Source organism: Populus alba, chromosome 10 (genome assembly GCF_005239225.2).
Source record: "Populus alba chromosome 10, ASM523922v2, whole genome shotgun sequence".
Taxonomy (NCBI): domain Eukaryota; kingdom Viridiplantae; phylum Streptophyta; class Magnoliopsida; order Malpighiales; family Salicaceae; genus Populus; species Populus alba.
The window spans coordinates 8,898,782-8,922,051 of record NC_133293.1 but is presented as its reverse complement, the minus strand read 5'-3'; the positions used below and the strand labels follow the sequence as shown (position 1 = coordinate 8,922,051).

Genomic DNA, 23,270 nt, shown 5'->3' with positions numbered 1-23,270 from the left:
AATACTTTAGTTTAATTTGGTTGATTTACTTTAATTATCTATCTTTATTATTATACAATGAAATACAAAATAATTTCATAAAAGTAAACTTATTAAATTCAATATAGTCTATGATCTAATTTACAGGTTTGACCAGTTGACCAAGATGAATTAAACATGTATGTGTTTTAATATTTAAAAAAAAGAAGAAGATATACTCATATTAAATTTATTAAAGTCTTATTTTATTTTTTTATAATTTAAACTTGCCGATGAGATGATGATGGAATGTTGTCTAAAATGTAGATATTTTAGTGAGCAACGAGACAAATGAGTTTTAGTCTGAGATATATTTTTTTAACCTTTATCTTCTTAATGATTTTGTTTTTTATTAAATAAATGATATAGAAAAATCATTAGTTTTTGTTTACACTAAGGATACTAGTAAGAAAATGAAGATTTTTACTAGCAAATAATTCTGTTTCAATAAAACTTAAATTATTATTTTTTTTATAAAATATATTAGTGTCATGTAATCAAACTAAGAAAGAAATTAAAAGGCTATATACAACACATAATCAAATATCTTTATATGTATTGATTCTTAACTTCCTGATTTAATTTTTAATTATTATTATATTTTTTAAAATATTTAATGACATATAAAATTTTTTAATTTATTTTATCAAATATATATTTTATGTTTTGAGTTAATGATTAAGATTTTTTTTTTTAATTTCTATAAGACACACTTTAGCACCTTGACATTTTTTTTTACATTGAAAAAAAAAAACCCTGTCGGCGGTGGAGCCCAGGGCCTCCTATATAGTACATACCGGTCACAGAGCCTGTTTGGCTAAGCGTTTGTGGCAGCGTTTTTATTTAACAGTACCAACATATCGTTTGGTTACAAAATAAGCCGCAGTTTTCATGCATGGACCCCACTTTTATTTGCGTTCAAAACTCAATTTTGCTGAAGCAAAAATTATATGCTTTTCATTTCCTATTCATGCAACTGTGTTTATAAACACAGTAAACGGGCTCATAAAATTGATCCCATCTTCCTTCCTTGACTGGTGTTTCGGGTATGGGTGGACTTTGTTCATATGAGAAAACCATGAGGGTTGTTCTTACCTAGGCGTGCCGCTGCTAAAGGCGTCGAGGGAGACAGCTGGGCTGGCCTGCTGAAACCATTTTCCTTCTGTACAACCACGATGGTTGTTCTTAACAGTTTTCCTTTTGTTCTTCCCCTAGTCTTCGTAATTGTTGCTACACTTGAAGATGATGATGACGGTGATGGAGGGCTGGCCTACTGAAACCATTTTCTTCTCTTCTGTTTTTCCTTTGTTCTTCCCCTAGTCTTTTAGGTGCTCTCCTTGTCTGTGTGGAGAGTGAATTAATTCACTCTCTACAAAAAATTCACTCTCTGCAAAAAAAAATATATATATATATATATATTTAATATTTAATTGTGTTTTATTAAAAAAAATTAGTGTTTAATATTATTTAATAACACTAGATAAATTAAAAGGAGATTACATGATGGCGTGATATTTGTAGAATTTGATCGTAATTTTAATTTTGTTTCTAATGATATTTTACTTGATTTTATTGCACGCTCAAAAAACCATGGAAACTGTAGTTCTTGTCCGATAAATTTCGTACGTAGTGAAATTATAAATAATTTAATGAAACAATAAAAAATATTTAATATAAAGTATTATATATTTCATGACATAATAGTAATAGTTAAATTGATATTATTTAAATTAAAAACCATCAATATTAATATATATATTTTTAAATTATTTTATAACCTCAATTTCAAAAACACTCTTAACCAAACATATTAAACTACTTTTTATTCAACCTCAATTTCAAACACGGTTTTAACCAAACATCTATTTTTTCAAACCAACCTTAACTAAAAGTACTTTTTATAAAACAACTTTTTTTAAACCATAACCACAACAGCTACCGCAATACCAAACACGCTCACAGTGTCGTTCCATGTTTAGGAAACCGTAACCCACAAACATGCTCTTTAATTGCACATTAATGACACAAGAAAGACCAAATACTAACCATATGGGTGGTGGCCTAATGATAAAAGCTTGGAACTAAAAGGTTTGCTCCCTCTATGGTCTCAAGTTCGAACCCTAGGTTGCTCATATGATGGCCACTAGAAGCTTACATAATCGTTAACTTTAGAGCCCGTGGGATTAGTCGAGGTGCGCGCAAGCTAACCCGGATACCTACGTTAATCTAAAAAAAAAAAAAAAGACCAAATACTGTCTGATACCATGCACTTTGTATGTTTAGTCGAGGCTTGTTTGTTTTCCCAGCTCATTTTCCATCAGAAAGCGAAATATTAAGAGGTGCCTGCTCTTAAAATTTGTTTCCCGTGGAGTCGTTTTCTGGCAGCCAAACAGAGCATAAATTAACCAAGACCCGCGTACACCTATAAATAACTGTTGCAAGTACCGCTAAAATCTAAACACGAATCCCACAAGGAAAGAATATATTATGTCTGGTGTCGTGTTAAAAATTATATTTCTTGAAAATTTATTAAAATAATATATATATATATATTAAAAAATATATTATTTTAATAAGTTTTTAAATAAAAAATAATTAAAAAAATAACTATATACCTAAAGAAGTAAAATTAATATGAAAAATAACTACTAGAGACCTGTGAATACATGATGAGCCCCTTGTTTTTTTTGGAAAAAATCCCTAAGTAATATATTTTTTATTTTTAAAAATTTATTTTTAATATTAAAATATAAAAATGATTTCAAAAAATATAAAAAAAGTTATCTTGAAATTTTTTTTTTAAAAAATTTCAAAAATATTTTTTAACCAGACAAACAAACAATATATATTTTTTATTAACATGAGTATCTAAATCAGTTTGCGCGTACCTCAACTAATCTTACGGGTCCTAAAATTAATAACCACATAAATTTTTAATGCATTTAATATTTATAAATTTTGAATTAATAATCAATAAAAAATAAATTTAAAATGTTAAGTTAATCTCTCAAGAAGTTTACAACAAAACAACGCACTCTTGCTATTCGGTGTTCTAGGCAGGCTGACACTGATGCTTCCGAGTCCTTTAATTTCAATTTGGCTGCTTAAACTTAACTGCTCAAATTCGTCCCTTCTTTCTGCCATTTTTCAAAGCGACCCTTACTGAATTTTGAACCCATTAATGTTACAAATCTCATCCCATGAAAGCAATAATGAAGTAACGAAGCTAAGTTACGGTGCAAAGCTATCTCTACCACTTACAGTCGATTGCAATGGTAATGAATCGGATTTTTAGTATTTCCGGACTCATTACTCATTTTGTTCTTAAACCCAAAATTAGGGTTCATATCTTTTTTAAATAAAAGAAATCATCCATTCGAGGTCTGATGTTATGGACGCCGAAAGCATTCCCATGGCCAGCAACTTTAATGGAAATGGGGGTCTTGAAAAGATAACGCCACCCATTTTTAAAGTAATTAGTGGCCTCTTCAACAGTGAAATCCATGCACTCACGATCGCAGAACCAGCAGTTAATGATTTGACGACCGAAAAAGGCAGCGTCGTCCGCTGCTAAAGAATCTTTTAATTGGCAACGTACGCCATAGATTTTACTCAAAACAAACAAATATAATTTCACTCCACTTGTTTTCCTTTTCACCGAAAAAACAGAAAATGGTGATAGTCTTTCCGATTATCAATTATTTATTATAATGATCATGTGTCTCACGGTTCATTTTTCTTTGGTTAGTCGGAAGGAACAGTTGAAAAATCACTATTATCCTTGAAAAGTTTGTTTCTTTTTTAAATTAGCATGGTTTAATAAAGAATTACCGATATAGTTGTATGTCGTGATTAAAATACACATCATTTAAAGTTGTTATAGATGGAAAACACAACATTTCAAAAAATTATTAAATAAGCTGTATAAATTACAATGATAAGAGAATAAAAATGAAAGAGACTATGAAGACACACATAAATTCTAATTATGACACTACTAATATCATCAAAAAAATTTCGATGAGCCGAATCTAAAGACACTAAGAAAAGTAACTAACAGTAACTAAAGTAGGGCTACACTCTTCGTCCAAAAACAAGTAAGCAATTACAATAAAAAGAGAAGAGAAAACAAAAATGAAAGAAAGAAACCCTCAAAATACATCTAAGCTCTTATTATAACAGTATCGGTACCATCAAAACCATCTTGATAAGATAATTCTAATGATATTAAGGAAGGTTATAAATGATGATCGAAGTGGGTCACACTTCCTGTCCACACACGGTGTGTCATAACCCAAGTTTTAACCCTTTTTTTTTAAATATTTTCAAAATAAAAAAATTGATTTTTGATGTATTTTTTTTTTTAGCATTTTCAGCGTCTTTTCAAAAGAATTCAAATTTTAAATTTCAATTTTTTTTTCAATGTATTCAGCTTTTAACGAGCCATTTTTAAAATCATTAATTTTTCTCATCAAGTCAACATTAACATTGCCTTTTTCAAGAAAAATCAAAATAAAAAAAAATAAAAAAAAATATTTGGATAAAAGAACCAAAATGAAAAGGAAGAAAATAAAGTACTAAAATGTATTTAGATTGCTTGTTGAACCAAGTAATTAGGAAAGAAGAAAAAAAATTTCACTTATAAATAGATGATTATCTCCCATAAGGTGAGGGGAGACCAAAACTATAATAATAATAATAAAAAACATCTTTCCACACTTTTCTCTTTAAATCTCCCACATATGAAAAAACCCTAGCCCTCAATAAACCTAAACCTAGCTGTTGTTGCCCATAGAAAAAAAAAAAAAAAGAAGAAGAAGAAGAGAAAAAGACCCATTCATCTGCAATCTCACCTTCCAAATCACCACCCTTTTCAAGAAAATAGTCATTCTCTACTCGCCACAAACCCATTTGCAACCATAAGCACAACCTCCTTCCATCTTTAACCAAAATAACTACCTTTCATCCTTTCAAAATAACCACCATACTAACGCCAAACATTCCACCATTGAACCAACTGAGACACCCACAATACCCCGTTATTTTCTCCTTACTAGCTAGCTTCTATCTTTCATAAGCAATAACCAAAAGCTCCTTCATCACCATGAAAGCCTTCATAACAAAGCTTTCTCTCCCATGTCTTTCACTGTCGAATTAACTACACGAAGACCACCACATCACTTCCTTCATCACCTAAAGCACCACTAATTAACACCAACAACGACTGGTTTTCAGCCTCTCCTCCAGCAACTTTGTTCTTCTTAACAACAACTCAATTTCAAGCCGCCGCAAAACACAACCAGCCACCAATTGCATCACCTTCACCATTGACCACCCGCACATAAAAATCCAAACCGAAACACACAGAGTGAGGTTCTAAATTGTTATTTCAGGTCGCCCATGAGGAAATGGGGAATTGATAATAAGATTTAGCATACCAGCCAAAAGTATGGGGTGGTGGGTAAATTATAATAAACTGCATGAGTAAAGACTAGAAAGTATTGGGTATACATCTTCAGTGTGGAAGTTAAGTAAAATCCAGGATTGGTCAATATTTATTGACAATGAGCCCTAAAATGGGATTAAGAAAGATTGGAAATAATGATCTTTACTATTAAGCTTACATTTTGGTATTCTTGTGTGAAAATCATCAATTTGAGTCTAATATTATACGAAAATGTTAGCCCAAGATTTAGGGGCTTATGTGGTAGATATTGAGTTAAAGGGTTGTGGTTGGCGCATACTACTACTAAAGTTTAATATATGCTTGATTTGTTAACGTCATAATATAATTTTATTCTAAATTCTTAGTATGTTTATTTTTTACATGTTCCTCTTGTGCTCTTCGAAACTAGATTTGACATGATAAACCTTTTTAGTTGTAGGACTTATCTTTATTGGTTCATTTAGCTATAGGATTTCTATATTTTATGAAAATCATGTTAGTTCTTGAAAGGTTGTAATAAGTCTAATTGTTGAATTATTAAGGATTAATATTTTTTTATGATAAAGTCACAATAATGATGATGAAATATTTATTTCCTTATAGACTTAAGATTGTGATTCTTAATATTTTATCTCTTTTCATTATATTTTCGGTGTATAATATTTATTTGTGAATGTTTTGGGTTAAAAGATGCATGTGAGTGGCTATAAAACATACTAATGATGGGTGCAAGATCGAGTGCCCGAGGATATAGTATACCAAAAATAATAATTCCACACTTCTTATATGTTATATTATAGGTTATCTTATGTGTTCATATAATGATCATGGGGGTGTTACATGAAGCTTTTTCAATACTTTTTTTAAATTGGTGTTGCTAAACAAAAATGCCCTAACAAGTTATGGTTTAATGTTGTTAGAGAGTACATATGATTATGGAATTGATATACATTGTACATTATGTGCAAACCTTTAACAAAAACTAAAAAGATCTTAGATTTTCATAGTAGACATAAACTCGGTGCATTATGAATTAGAACAGTATAATAATCATTTTTTCTTTTCAAGAAAAAATCATTGAAGTAGTTTTAAAAAGTAATATGATCTTTTCATAATGTCCTTTAGTCATTATAATATTGATTATGACAAACCGATATTTTAATATTTTTAAAGTTTAATGCAATGACTAAATTATCCTTAAAAGCAAAAAACTCTAAATTAGCATCCAATGGCCTTTTTGTATTTTCATTCTAGTTTTTGTTTTTTTAATTACAACCAAGTTAATTGAGGGGTAATTTGATATTTTAATAAATACAAAATATAATTTAAAAACCAAAAGTGGTTGATGTTATTCCTTCATCATCTTTAGAAGACACAATGTCATTAGATGGAAAAACACTGCTTTTTGCAACAATATTATAAGTGTCTCAATGTGCTCTTCCTAGTGGTCAAGCATGTTTACATTACATAACAGTGGCTGGGATCCGATGGATTTTTCTTCTTCTACTCCTTATTTTCTCTCTTTTATCCTCAATTTTCATGCTGGCATGCCAAAATATAAAAGTGTCATGTCATTATTTTTTATACAATTTGATCATCATTCTTTTGATTACTATTTATTTTTTTAATCTTTTATTATTATTATTTTTTCTTGAATTTTTTTCATTATTATTTGGTTTCATTTAATTTTTTTATCCAATTTGATCCTCGTTATTTTGATTGTCGTTTGGTTTTTTTTATCATTTTTTTAATTGATTTTTTTTTTCAATTTCATGCCTCAACATTTGATTTTAATTTATTTTTATATCAAATTTGGTCCTTATTCTTTTTATTACTATTTGTTTTGTTTTGGATCCTTTTTTTAAGATATATATTTTTTTAATTCTATCCCTTAATATTTTATAGTTTGAGAATTTTACTTCATTTTTTTTTAGGGTTTGTCTTATATTAGATTAGTCCCAGGATCATGGATTTTAAAGGTTAATAAAGGTTGACTTTGGTTTTATTTTTTAGGTTCTTTTTTAAATCTATGTTTTTTTTCTTCAATTCAAGCCTTCAATATTTGAATTTATTAGGAATTGATGTTTGTGTTTTTTTTTTTCCACTTTCCTTTTTATGGGATTATCATAATCCTATGTTCATGGTCGTGAGGTTAATAGGTTAACTAAACTTGAATCCAATCTTTTTTTTTTCAATCTTTTTTTTTTATTTTAACTCGGGTTGACTTACCTGTCAACGTTGAGTTTTTTGAATAATTGAGTTTTATAGTTTTATAGTTTTAGTTTGCTTTTGACGGGTTACCGTAATATCATAACCAAGTTGCTGATTTGACATGTTAACTTAGATGGGCTCGTGTCAAGTTTTTTTTTTAAAAAAAACTATTTTTGTTAATTTCTTTGTTAGTTCTTTTGCTATTTTATTTTTTTGTATTATTAAATTAGCCTTGTTTATTAAACACAATAAAGTTAATGATTCAAATCTCAATTTTTTTTTTTAATTTTTTTTAGAAACACTTGCATCATCTTGACAATTTTTAGTTTGAAAAAACATTTGAGTTGGCTCGTAGTATAACGTGCGATACCTTTCTAAGTACTTTTTCATACCAATAGAAAGATGGAACCTGTGTATTATACGAAGAATGGTGACCAATGCAACCATATGTGACATTGAAAAGTCCATAGGATGTCTTCCGGTAATTAAGGTGCTTATGATTATTTGTGTATTGTCCATGAGTGGACTAATAATAAGTTTCTTTTCCTGTTTTTTTGGCTATGAAATGACGTGGAAATGGGAAGGCCTATTTTTTAGACCAAGAAAATTACACCAAGTACCTTCAGATCATATCGTCTTGATCTTATAAGCTAACCTCGCATGCTTCCCCATCAATAACGACCTAAGAGTGTACCCCCATCATTCCAGTCTAGCATAGCTTTTTTTTTTTTTTTTTTTTGAAATATACACTTACAAATAATTAATCAGCTGTGATTGTAGACCTAAAAATTTAAACGAAGAAAGAACGGGTGTGTTGGTATTGATTTTCGAACGCTTTTTTTTTTTCTTTATTGGGAGACCTAATAAATTTTTGGGTGCATGTACACTGAGAAATCTCCTCTTGTGTTCATGTTATATGACCTTCTACTTCTAGTAATAAAGAAACTTAGATACAAAGTAATATTTTCCTTAACAATTCATCAATTAATTCAATCCAATTGCGAATTTGATCCAAATTATTGTAATTATCGAATTAACCACGTTCCTGCAAATGCAAGTGGCCTCCAAGCTTTGCCATTTCAAATGTTTTCGTTGACTTTCTTGACTCTTGTTAGAAACAGTAATCGTCTCTTGCTTGTAAACTCGGGGTTGTGTAACCTACCATTTTCTTTTGTTTTCTGTTTTTTATGTCATTTTGATTTTGGTACCAGTGACCTTAATATCTGATGATGTATTAAAAAATTCAAGTATGTAGCTTGGGTACAAGGCTTATATTTTAGATAATCAATTAACTTATTGATTTTAACAATTTGATTTATTTTATCTAGCCAATATAATTGGAAACAGATATTTGTACCTGCAAAAAGTTTCTTTTTATAAATTTAAGAATTTTTTGATGATTAAGTTAGTAACTTTTTTAGAGACAATGCAATAATATTATTGAAAGATATTTTTTTAAAAAAAAATACAGTTGAGAATAAAAATTTTAAACCTTTTATTTAAAGGATTCATGGTATATTTATAGCTCATAAGTTTTTTTTATGAAGATGAGGAGCTAAAATGTATTATTATCCTAATATCTCTTATATATGTATTAATATTGATAAGAAATACCCATGATATATGTATTAATAAGAGAAAATATCTATGATATATATATATATATATATATATATATATATATATATATATATATAATATAGATGAAAATATACAAAGCCTTTAAAGAATTTTTACACACTATATCTTACACAATATTAATAGCAATGAAAATATTATTAATTTTAGAAAAAATTTATATATCTTAGGAGTGTAAAATCTAAAATATAACCGAGTTTAAAAAAAATTGAGTTCTTTTATTATATCTTACATAATATTAATAGTAATGAAAATATTATTAATTTTTAGAAAAAATTTATATATCTTAGGAGTGTAAAATCTAAAATATAACCGAGTTTAAAAAAAAGTGAGTTCTTTTATTAGCCGAGTACAAGGAATGTTAAATTTTAGGAGAGATATTTGTATTTTTAAATTTAAGTTTATCAATACAAACCTTTTCCTTGCAGCATCCCTCACACACATGAAATCTTTAAAAACAAACAAGATTTTCCCAATGTTATATTTTGAAAGCTGTTCTGGCTGCTTCTAACTTGTAGCGTCATTGGCTCACGTTAATCGATCACTACCCAGTGATTAATTATACTACATGATAATTAGATTGATTTCTGTCAAAGCAAATTTATTATGAGAGTTTTGAACCAAATTAATTAATTAATAAGCTATATAGGAAAGTCCTGGTGGCTGGTTGTCTCTCTCTATTGCATAAATAGCTAATGTTTTTATGTTTTCCCTCTATTTTTGTAGGATTACTGAGATGTGGGAAGAGTTGCAGATTCCGATGGATAAACTATTTGCGGCCAGATATTATGAGAGGAAACTTCAGCAAGGAAGAAGACGATACGATCATCAAGTTGCATGGACTGCTTGGAAATAGGAATGCATCACTTGGATTAATGTCAAATGCTATTATGGTTACGTTCCAGATATTGATTATGAAATTAAATTTTGGCACCACCTTTTCGCTAAATCTCAGGGAATAAAATAATTACCAAGGTAATTCGCGCAGAGGTAAACTATTTGGAGCAGAGCAGAAACTATAATGAGGTCTTTTAAAATATTAAATTAAGCATATATATATATATATTTATTATTTTTTATATGTCCCAGAAGAAATCTTGAACAATTTTTATTTTGTATTTAGAGCATTTTGTTAAGTGTGAGCAATCTTTTTTTTTTATATAAAGTATAATTGATAAATATATCTTATTTATTCTTAATATTTTAATTATTACTAAAATTAAACTGATCCGGTAAGGATGAACTGGTTTGTAATGGTTTGCTCAAAATTCCTTTTCAGGGTTCGATTCACTCTGGCGGCTAAAATTAGAGCGAAGTTACATCTAATTGGCACTTAATTTATGTCACTCTTCTGCCTGAAATTCTGAATTTTCCGAAATTGATAGAGTAAAAATGGAACTAATACAGTAAAATTTGACGTGTAGCCAAGTAATTATTATTATTATTAACAGAAACTAAGACTTCTGAAATTTTCAATTAGCTTAAACCATTTCTTATTTTTTCACATATTATTATGGATTAGAATAATATTCTTTTTAACAAAATTTAATTTGATCATCAAACTTTTTATTTGCATAATTAAACACTTTTGAGCACAAATTAAACACCTAATTTATGTTTTTTTAAGAGAGTATTGAATTAAAAGATAGAAGACCAGAGTGGGAAAAACAAATAGACGAGGTGGCATCTTTGACCTTTATGAAAAAAAGTTTATTTTGGTCCCATATATATTTTTAATTTATAGGTGATTAGTCTTTTTAATTTTTAGAAATTTAATTTTGATACCACAGTTTATTTCCCTTATTTTTCAATCTTTTTTGTTAAAGAAAAGAGAGAGAGAAGACCACTAGATTATGATGAAAAGAGAGAATGTGGTCGTTGACAAGGATTCTAGCCACTAAAATAGTTAAAATCAGTGTTAATGAGTTCCATTTAACGAGAGGAGTTTAATCTAAGTGTTTTTTTTCTTCTACTAGTCTGAGAAGGTCTGATCGTGACAATACTTTTGGAGTCAGGTTGATATTGGATTTTTTAGCTGTTTTTATTTTTTATTTTTTTAGGTTATAGATAAATTTATCAAAGTGTTTCGTAAGTGTTTTGAGTAAAAAAATAATTGAAATGATATTTTAAATGAAACAATCGACACCTCATTTTTCCAATGACCTCTGGTTGTTGGATTTTTGCACAAAGCATACAATGCGTCGTTTGCTATCTTATTTTAAAAAAATCTTGGTGAGAGGCCTGTTAAGAAATTAAAAAAAAAAAATTAAGGTTAGGCATAAAAGCACAGGCTGGGCTAGTTTTTTTAACCCAATGTGTCAAGGCTTTTTTTTTTTTTTTTCCTTTCGTTTTAAGTTTTGTTGTTTTATGTTTGGGTTAAAAAAAATTGACAAAAAAAATCATCGAATCCAATTGAATTCATGAACCAAGTCACAAGTTTATAAGTTCATCCATAGCATTCAAGGTATTATTTTTTTTTTGTTTAATACTGTTTTTTCCTCTATCTAAAAAAAATATGATTTTACCATTTGTTATTAATGATCTATTTTCTTGTTTAGCTCAAAACATAAAAAAAAAAAATACAATTTCATCTTTTTTTCTATCAATGATCTGCTCATGTTATCTTAGCAACACGTGTTAACACAATTTCTTTTCTTTTTAAAAAATATTTCATACAAAGAAACCCCTCATATGCTTTATCATCATGTAATTAAATGAAAAATAATATCAGGTATAAAAGATTTATTGTGTCCAACAATATACATGATTTTCATCATAAGTTTGTTTGATTGACTTGAATTCACGTAGATTTTTTTAGTTGGGTATTATTTTTTATTATTTTCATCCTTCAACTTTCAACTAATTAGAAATTGAGTTTTTCACTTTGTATTTTTTATTGAAGATTATTCTCACGATTCTTGCATATTAACTCATGTTAACTTAATAGATTTTATCTTAATATTAAATAATAACATCATTCAATATGAGTAGATTTTTTTATTGCATTTTAATTTTTTTTTTCTCTAACCCGCGGCTGCGTAGCGTGGCCAATATACTACCTGCCATCTAATCCACAATTCTTTTATATATATAATTCTTGAAATCTCAAGGTAGAATTGGAACCCCGATTGTCTGAATAAAATTCCGGATGGCATAATATTTTTTTTAGCCTGTCAAAAACTAGTGGATTGATAAACTAAGTTTACATGCATCATGAAAAAAATAATAAAATTATTTTAATATATTGATATTAAAAATATTTTTTTAAATAAAAAATTAATATTTTTTTTAAATAAAAAATATTCTAAAAAATAATTATAACCACACTTTAAAACACACAAATTCATTAAGAACTTTTTTTGATGCATTGTGGCATCAGCCTGTGCCCTCAGTTGATTATTGGTTCTCCTAGTAATTATTCAAATCTTTAAAGGAATTGACTGATTTGAAAAATATTTTCTTCTAGAAATAACTATTGATTCTCCTTGCAATCATTCAAATCTTTAAAGAAATTGATTGATTTACCCCAAGGAAAAATATTTTCTTCTAGAAATAACTATTCCTTAGAAACCAAAAATGACTTTTCAAAGCTTTAAAATGTGTTGCTTGGTTTGATTTTCTAGACCCAATACATATATTATTTTTTAAAGTGTGGTTTTTTAAATATATTAAATTATATATTTTTTAATTATTTAAGAATATGATAGATATTATGTTTTAAAATATATCTTATCTTGAAATATATTAAAATAATATTTTTTTTATTTTAACATTAATATATCAAAATAAAAAAAATACAAAACTGCGGTTAAAATACTGTGACAAACACCCCTGTTGGGTTTGGAAATTAGTTTTGCAATCTCCAACTATAATTTTCTTCTTTTTTCCAAAAAGATTTTTCCATGAAAAAATAACTAGATATTTAAAATAATAAAAGAATTGGACATAAAAATTAGACAAACAAAACTCTTGCTTTTTACAATAATTGATTTGGAAAACAACTCCGAGTGAAAGCGTTAGGACGGAAACTTTCTACTAGAGTTGTCAAAATTCCACGAATCTAGACGCCACGAATCTAGACTAGGATGATCATGGAACAAATTGCTGAGAAACGGTGCTTCCTTTTCATAAACGAATCGGATAAATTCAAAACCGCAATCAAATCAAACCCGTGCAAAGGTTGACAGCGCATGAAATTCCGGCAGCGCGTGCGAAGGATTACAGTGGCCAAGAACACCCAACTGCTGTACTGTTCAAAGCAACCAGTGACAACGCAGCTGATGGGGTGACGCATCTAGTGATATTTGTGGCAGTTTGGCGATTGGAGGATTTTTTTCTCTTTCCTCTGTTTTTTTTTTCTACTTTTCTCCTTAAAATTCATGTTAATTCAGCTAAAATTCATAGTTGTTCTCCCATTTAATTTTATTTTTTTTATTGTTATTATTTTACTTGTTTTGAATTTTTATTTTCTTTTTAATCAACATTTTATTTTATTTAATTTTTTATTTAATTGTAGCACTCGTTCTTTTTATTGCTATTTTTTTATATCATTTTCTTAATTTAGTTATATGTTTAATTTAGTTCCTCGTTATTTTCTTTATTAATTTTTACCTTAGACTTGATCCTTATTATTTTAATTATTATTTTTTTCTATATAAAAAATTGACTATTGAGAATTTTATTTGTGATTTTTTTTTTTGTTTTTACTTTCTACATGATCATCTCAGTCTCATGATCTTGGTCATTAATTTTAAAGATTAGCTCGATTTTTTTGTTATAATCATTAAATAATATGATATTTCTAATTTTTTTCACAACTCTTAAAAAGTGTTTTCCGCTTAAAATAAAAGGAAAACATTTTCTAGAAAATAAAGCTATTTTTTTTAATCAAATGTAAGTATATATAAAAATAAAAAAAGAAACAGAGCTGGGAAACCAACAAGTCACATATAAAAATATGTAAAACCTAGGGGAACATCTTCCCAAGAAAAGCAAATTAAGCTAAGATAAACAGATTACAATGCAAAGTTGGAAAGGAAAACAAGATCCCTTAACATAAAAAATATAAATAAAATTGATTAACTAAGGAACCTAGAACTAGAACAGGTGTCGAAGTTAACCAACAAAAAAGTCATGTAGCACCAAAAAATCCAACCACAACAACATATCAAGAAGAAAAGAGAAGCCAGACCATTCCGAACCCACCCGCCAACAAAAACAAAAACCAAAGATTCAACATTGCATACTAAGACCAAGTAGAAGCCAACTAGGAGAGTAGACACCAGGAGAGAATAATTATCAACCATTCAAACATGATTCAACTTATAAAAAATTATTGAACATAGGTTAGGCAATAACAACACATCTGTCAAGATTAAGACAATTGTGATTCTTCTCATGAAAGTGAAAAACTGTGAAGAACATCACTTGGAATTTTTGAAAGAAAGATTCCATGGAGATGCAAGAGGATTAAAAAATCCTCTTGTTTCTTTCCTCTCAAATTAGATAGACTATGAGTCCTAAAGAGACTCTATATTCTTGCTTCAATATTATTTCTCCAAGAGGTAGGACCTCAAATAGCACTGGTCAGAGTCGAAATTCAACGATGTATACGTAGCCAGGATTTTATGCTCCCCTAGAAGCACGATGTCCAACTGCAAGCAAAGAAAAAATGCTGGTGAGATTTATCAGCTTGCCCACAAAACAAGCAGGAGGTGTCCAATGGAATGAAATATAATTTTTCCTTTGTTTTAAGCTTCTCTACAATCGTAAGCCATAGAATGAAATTGTATCGCGGCAGAGACCAGGTTTCCCATACTACACCGTCCCAATTCACCTGAGTAGAAGGACTCCGGAGATATTCATAAGCTTTAGCTGATAAGCGATGAACACCACTGGACCAACTCTTCAACAAAAACAAAAAATCAAGTCAAATTTTTTTTTTACTAGAAAATGTTTTTCGTTGATCAATTTTTCTAATAACGAATAAACATATATTTATAAAAAATTAATTTTGATATAAACGCATTAAAACAATAAAAAAAACACTAAAAATATATTAATTTTAAATAAAAAAAAATAAAAAATTTTAACACACAGGTCAGACCATATTTCCAAAATATCCTTATAACTAGAACACCAGCCTCGTGATATAACAGTAGAACATGTCATCCACATTAGAGTTAAAAAAACCTCCATCTATTTTACCTGTTGGCTGGTTATAGTGTTCTAAATACTACCTCCAGGGGTCAGGTTATGGTGCAAATTCTGTGTATTGGCAACCACTTGAAAAAAAGAAGAAAAAAGATGGGACGACGAGAATTCCCTGTTGGAAAGTGTAAAACAACCCACATATCTTCTATTTTAACCACCATAAAAAACCATGCAAATGTGGATATTTAACATCATCTTCCATCAAACATTATTCCCCAAGACGCAAATAGTTCATCCAATGCAATGCATACGCGTAAGAATAGATCAGGCATGGCATTCATATTCATGATAGTAATTCATATTATGACTGAAATCTTATGTGGGGATTGTTTATCATCATTTAGTTATTGGTCTTTACACTTATGAATCTTAAGTTTACAGCTGTAATACCTGAACCTGCCATCAAATTGCAGTGTGCAGCATGCTTGGGTCATCAAGTGCGCGTTAGATTGCGAGGTTCCAAAACGACAAAAACAGGAGGACGAGGTAAAATAGGTGAACTGAATTCTGGTAAAATTTGCATCAAGCTCAAAAAATTCTACTGCTATCCATTATTTTCAGTTTCCCAGAAACGAGGATAGGCACAGATATTCAAGGGTTTGAACTATCCAACACAACTGTCAGCTCTCCCAACAAGTGTCAGGTCACACCACAGATCAGCCAGTGGTCTGGAGAATCTCAGGTACCCATAGTATCACATTTCAAAGGAGAAAGAACGTCAAGACTCAAAAACACAAACAGCTGTCAAATAATTACTCTGAAAACTCAGTGTATATGCAACTATTGAACTTTCAATCGATGAAACACCACAAAAATTCAAACATCCTCATATCTTATGATAGCCCTTAACAAAGTAAGATCCAGAGAGGCAGCTCTCATCTAGGAACAACAGTAGCTTTATTAAAAAACTTAACACTGCCCGCTGGTTTGGAAGGTGAGAGGCCCACTTACTCCATGCCTATGACAGGAAACAAGCATCTAAGTGAGACACGAGTAAGCAAGAGCCTTCTCCTCAGAAAGCTCATCTGCTGTCAAATCCAACTTTTTCCTTGAGAATTCATCAATGCCAAGACCTGAGTCACAGAATGAGGCCATAAAACAGTTGTAATCATCCATGAAAGCTGAAGTTCAAGATAGTTATGAACTGAATTACCACAAACTTTTCGTACAAAGGCAAAATTAAAAGAAAAACATATAATTTTGCTTGCTCGTGCAAAAAACAAGATGAGAATATCCTTCAAATAAAAGTTTCAAACATGGTTTTCTATACTTCCAGCCACAATATGGTTGGGTAAAGAACCAAAGAAAGAGAATCAAAACTCTACTATCATTAATATATATCATGATTCCCTAAAAACTAAATCTCATAGCATATACATGCATTGCAGCTGACATACCTCAAGTATATTAAGACCTATTATTAAATGTAATGGCAGCATAAAATAGAATGAATGAGGTTAATAATACATTTTTCATCACTAAAAATTTACTTTTGTAAGCCTTCCACAAAATCCACTTAAGGATATGGAAAATAACAAATTTGAACAGAAAAGAGGAGTGCACTGCATGGGATACAAGAGAAAGAGAAGGCTTGTAGAGATCCAAAAGTGCTGCATCATAAAAATATATGCAAGCACCAGCAAAAAACATAAACACATTACCAAAATGCCCTTAAAATAGATAATATCTGACTCTATTATAATCTCATACATTGGCATAAAATCATGACGAATGAGTGGTATGTATTTGGGACACCCATACCTTGAACAATTTTCCACTCTCCATTCTGACAAGTAACAGGGAAGGAATAAATTAGACCCGCGGTTACATTGTACGAGCCATCAGAGTACACCCCCATGGAAACCCAGGTGCCCTACATTAAAGAGAATAAAATCATACCACAAAACGCGACAAGATTAATTTAACATCGGAAAGCAGGTAGAGCACTGTCAAACCTCAGGAGTTCCAAGAACCCAATCATGAATGTGGTCACAAGCAGAGCTAGCAGCAGATAATGCACTTGAAAGCTTTCGTGCTTTAATGATTGCAGCACCACGTTGTTGAACAGTAGTGATGAACTCTGCATTCAACCTTAAACCAAGAAATACAATTACCATTGTGATCCACAACTTTCGAAAATACTTAAATAGAGTTTAAACAGAAATACAATCATTAATACCATGCATCATCCTTAACAAGCTCCCGCACGGGTTTCTCCCCAGCTGGAGTCTTAACAGTGGCATGGTTGACATCAGGGTACTGAGTAGATGAGTGATTCCCCCAAATAATCACATTTTTAACATCAGAGACTTGGACATTCAACCTCTCTGAAATTTGACCAAGTGCCCTGTTATGGTCCAGTCTTGTCAAACAAGTAATGTTTTTCTCAGGAATAGATGGTGCAAATTCCTTTAAAATCAATGCATTGGTGTTTGCTGGGTTAGCAACAACCAAAACCTGAAGATAACAAAAAGAAACGATAATTAAAATGAAATTTAAGTCTGAATTGTTCAAGTGATGCAGCTCTAAACACGTTCAGTTTCATACATGTAACAGTAGCTAGAATTTCACAGGATGCCTCAAACTAAAAATAATATATAGGACATGTATTTCCATTATAACTCAATAGATCCCACGAATTTCTCTCAGTCTAAATACATGTGTTTCTATTTAACAATACACAATCCAATTACCGTTTAAGCAAAGTACCCAAACACAGATTTTTTTGTTAATTTTTTGAAACACGGTACCTTGCAGTTTGCAGCTGCATGCTTCTCAAGAGCAGAAGCCTGTGACTTGTAAATAGACACATTTTTAGACATGACATCTTTTCTCTCCATTCCTTCCTTCCTTGGGAAGCCACCAACCATTACTGCAATGTTAACCCCGGTGCAGGCCTCCACAACATCAGTTGTAGCAACAACACCTGTTGCAAATATTTTGGGCCAGATCTTGTGATCAAACAACTAATTCCTCACAATCCCACATGTTGCACCATAAAAAAATCATTCTTCGACAACTTGTCTGGTCATTTTAAAAAGGGACATGAAGGGCAGATACCTTTAAGAAGAGGAAATGCAGCATCTACCAACTCCATCTTCACACCATTCAATGCCTCGGCTGCAGGTGGGATATCTAGCATGTGGAGGATCACAGGCTGGTCAGGACCAAGCATCACTCCCCTAGCAATCATGGGGACAAGAGCATATCCAATTTGTCCTGCAAACCCAACCGCACATTCACTTTGTTACATTGCAATTTATAAATCAAATAGCTATACGCGTACATTAAAGAATTGATATCAACAAAATGAGAATTAACAAAAAAAAAAAACATAGACAATTTGATTCTTTATGCATTATCGCAAATAATACTTGAGCGATCACAATCAATAATTTTAATTGAATCGCAGATCTACACGTATCAAGACACGATCATTAAAATGAAGCGTGCAATTCAATTAAAACAGACTCTGAAATAGTGTCGCATCAAACAGTAACCGCCAACTCTTAATTACATGAAGCACGTAATAGTAATAATCGATTCAACTAACTTCGCCTTCAAAACTCAATCTAGTCATGAGCATGTTACACTAGATCAATATCGACAAGATTAAGATCAATAATTTTTCTAGGTCTATCGTCAATAACAACCATCAGTGATAGATCTGTGGCAAAGTTAGTGTGAGTTAAGTTTTTGTTTTTAGTTTTGTTATAGTACCTGCAGCTCCAGTAACGAGAACGCGAACGGGTTCCTTTGCCATTGGTGAAGATCTAGAGAGACAGAGAGCGGAAAACCGGTTCTTTTAAGATCGTTCGTCGATAACGAAGTGAGAGGCAGTGAGAGTGGAAAGAGGCTATTCTTGAGCGAGAGAAGGAGTTCTTTGTGCGTGTCGAAATGGATAATGCCAGGGAATAATAGGATATGTACAAGGTCGTTAGTTTAGGAAGACCGACGTCGTTTTGTTGACTCTCTCTTTTTTGAAAAAATATGTAGCGGACAAAGGACATCACGCGTTTGCCAATTTAGCGATTGCTAGCTCTCGGTTGAGCTGTCGTTGGTTGCACCGAATTATTTTAGGATTTATTGTTTTTTAAAATGTTTGTTTTTAGAAGTGTATTAAAATAAATTTTTTAATTTTTTTAAATTATATTAACACATTAAGGTCTAAAAATATATATATAAAAAAGTAATTTAAAAATATTTAATTTTTAAAAAAACCATCATTTAAAATATAATTTCAAACATCTCTTTAAATAAATAAGGTTAAATGTCAAAGTATCACATGTCCCCTTGAGATTTAGGATATGGTTTTAAAGTGTGTTTGGAGATGTGGTATAAATCATGTTTTAAAATATTTTTGTTTTAATTTTTATATTGTTTTAATATGCTGATGTTAAAAATAATTTTTTTAAAATAAAAAATACTTCATTTTGATTCATTTCTAAATAAAAAATATTTTAAATAACAACTAATATTACAATTTCAAACAGGTTTTAAGTCCATTAGCGGTCCGATCTCATTGTTGATCACCTAATGAAGATGTAAAATTGTGGTCATAGTAAAGAATTTTACTAGATAAGCCCAATAATAGCATTTGTTATAGTTTAATACCATATCATATAACGTTGCGACCTTGAAGGCATATCTTACAAAAATATATTTTTAGCAAAAACATAGTCATCAAATATCATAGTTATCAGCTTGTTAAAACGAGATGTCGTTATGTTCCCAACTAGGAGCTTCTCGGTCTGATTCTATCACCATTTCGCACGCTCATCTTCCTCATTTAAAGTTAGTTCTTAAAACAATTTTCAGAAGAAAAATAAACTCTTATATAATAAAAACAAAAGAAAACAATTTTCCTCTGAACGCATGCATCCATACTCTTCTAAAATCTTTTCGCGAAGCCTAATGTGCATCTCAAAAGTGTTTCTGATATTCTGCTTTTGACGTCTCCGGTCTACTTGATTAGAAATCCTGGTTGTTCTGGTCTTCTGTTGACCTGTCGAAGTTTTCCTATTAATTATGTTTCAGCAGCTTTACATGTAAGTTTCAAATGCTTGCACCTCCTCTCTCACTGGATTTGTGATATTACTGCAGAGACACCTGCCCCAGCGGAGGGGAAACGACATGCTACCTGGAGGAACTGGCATACCTGATGACCTGACCGGACGCTTCTTGTTGAGGCAATTAAGAAGGTAAATGCAATGTAAAATGGGACGATGAAGTATGTTTGATCCTTCTACCATGATTATTTACCACTAGGTTTATTGCAATTCGATTATATCTGAAAATTTCCCGATTCCATTTTCAGGTCACTGTTGAGGAAATGGAAGCATATTCCGTCTTCACTGAGGTTGAGCTTGTTTTGTCTCTCAGCTGGTTGCTGCAATCTGGAAATGCTTAAATGGAACTGCACCATCAATCTTTTCTTCTTCGATTCATTATGCTAACAATAGCTAGCGGTCAACTAATATAGAAAAATGAATGTATAAATAGATTGGATTAACTATAAATCCGACATAAAATACTTAATCTTTTATATCCATTATATCAACAAAACAAAATCTCTCTATATCTATAATATTAAGATCATCTATCTTACTAAGATCAAATAGTTCCAAGTAATTTTGTGAATGAGATAATTGAATCGTGAATATTTTATTTTTTAAAAAAAGACATAATATTATAAATATAACTAAAAAAATATAGGGTCGATTTAAAACAAGTTCATAAAATTTTCAAGTGTTTAGTTAACAATTTAATGTTGAAGCCGCATCAAGATTGTGGGGATGCAATACTTGCTTTTATGAGACAATCAATCTATTGTTTGTGGGGTTGTTCAAAAGTAAAAAAAAAAATACAAGCCCAAACGCTAGACTTGTCTCTGCCCAACATGCCTGGGCTTTTTGGTGATAGATCCATAACTTTGGTTTTGTTTTATTATTTTATAATTTAATATTGAGTTTTATAAATATAACTAAAAAAATATAGGGTCGATTTAAAACAAGTTCATATATTTTTTTTTGTTTTTTTTTCAATTTATCCAATCAACAAGATCATATCAAAGCAATTTTCTATATAATTTAATTTAAAACTTAGACTAATCAAAGAGTTGAATCATGATTTTTCAAATTTAAATTATTATACTAAATTTAATGAGAATACTGAATAGTTTCTAGATATTTGGGTACAACCCACATGGAAAGCACTGAGATAAACCAGTTAGAAACCTAGATTGAATGTATCTAGAAAGATCATTAGCCCTTGTTTGGCGGAGGTAGGTTCAAAATTCATATATAAAAATATATGAAAATGTGCATAGCAAGAACAAACAGATTAGTCGCTGCCTTGTAGGGACGACTACCTTGAAGAAACGCAATATTGAAAGAAAAGGTCCAAGAAAACAACATGTCGTTTACGGGTCCATCTCCCATCATCAAAGTAACCACATTTTTCTACCTCGTGATGGACGCCCTCGCGTTCTATTGGTGGTGTTGAAGAAAACAATTTCTCTACTTTAACCCTCTCTTATTGAAATTCTAACTCTAATTACAAGTTGCCCACTCCTACTCCTCTACTATGCCTCTATATAAAAGAGCTCAACAAGCAGCTGGGAACAAGAAGCAGGTAAAAATACTCTGATGGCAAACACAGAGCAGGTGAAGCTTTTGGGGTTCTGGGCTAGCCCCTTCGTTCGCAGGTTAGAATGGGCTTTGAAGCTTAAGGGTGTCGATTATGAGTACATAGAGGAAGATATATTCAACAAGAGTTCTCTGCTCATGGAGTTAAATCCTGTCCATAAAAAAGTTCCGGTGCTTCTGCAGGGCCGGAAAGTGATCGCTGAGTCATTTGTTATTCTTGAGTTTATCGATGAGACATGGAAACAATTTCCACTGATGCCTCAAGATCCTTACGAAAGAGCCATGGCACGGTTTTGGAGTAAATTTGTTGAAGAGAAGGTGATTGATTATTGCATAGCATCCGCTTGATTTGTTAATTGCTTGGTTTTAATTTTATTAGTATTTGATATATTTAATTAGTTATCATTTTGTGTCGGAAAGATATTTGCGATGCCAGTTTGAAGAGAGTTATGAAAGTGGGTGTGCGATTAAACATTAGGGTTTTGGATTTTGCAATGCCAATTCAATTAATTTCCTATTTTTCTGAAGATTCTGGATGGTGCATGGATTGCAATGTGCTCCCTGGGAGAGGAGAAGGAGAAGGCAATAAAACTGACCATTGAAGCCATGGAAAAGATCGAGGGAGAGCTCAAAGGGAAGCAATTTTTTGGAGGAGAGAACATTGGCTACCTGGACATTGCAATGGGATGGATGTCTTACTGGCTGCCAGTGTGGGAAGAAGTTGGGTCCATGAAGATAGTAAATCCTCTGCAATTTCCAGCAACAACTTCATGGATGAACAAGTTTCTCGACCATCCTGTGATCAAGGAAAACTTACCACCTCGAGACAAGATGATCATTTATTTCCAGAGTCGAAGCATAGAGCTTGCTTCCAGGACTTGATGGCCATTGGCTATATAACTATGCTTGTCTCCCTATCAGAATAAATTTAGAGCTGAATTGTATTATGCAATACAAGTTGAATAAAGGGCAACCTCACTTTAGCCCCTAACTTGTTACCAGTTTCTCAATTAGATCCCACCCTATTTTGTAATCAAATTTATCGTTTTTGAAATCCTCAATCAAGTTCTTGTGTTCTTAGAGTTATTGTGAGAGAA

At 30.9% G+C, this 23,270-nt stretch overlaps 2 protein-coding genes across 2 annotated transcripts; one reads left to right on the top strand and one right to left on the bottom strand.

Moving 5' to 3' along the window:
• Nucleotides 1–16,251: 16,251 nt before the first annotated feature.
• On the bottom strand, nt 16,252–19,435 carry LOC118048848 (malate dehydrogenase). The gene is made up of 7 exons (XM_035058678.1): nt 19,247–19,435; nt 18,587–18,745; nt 18,277–18,452; nt 17,706–17,983; nt 17,482–17,617; nt 17,288–17,399; nt 16,252–16,599 (listed from the first exon to the last, which is right to left on the bottom strand). The coding sequence occupies exons 1-7, from the start codon at nt 19,287–19,289 to the stop codon at nt 16,505–16,507; spliced, it is 999 nt and encodes a 332-aa protein (XP_034914569.1). The 5' UTR covers nt 19,290–19,435; the 3' UTR covers nt 16,252–16,504.
• Nucleotides 19,436–22,016: 2,581 nt separating this feature from the next.
• On the top strand, nt 22,017–23,255 carry LOC118048849 (probable glutathione S-transferase). Its single transcript, XM_035058679.2, has 2 exons — nt 22,017–22,491; nt 22,702–23,255. Exons 1-2 carry the CDS (start codon nt 22,174–22,176, stop codon nt 23,053–23,055), a joined length of 672 nt encoding a protein of 223 aa, XP_034914570.1. The 5' UTR covers nt 22,017–22,173; the 3' UTR covers nt 23,056–23,255.
• The last annotated feature ends 15 nt before the right edge of the window (nt 23,256–23,270 follow it).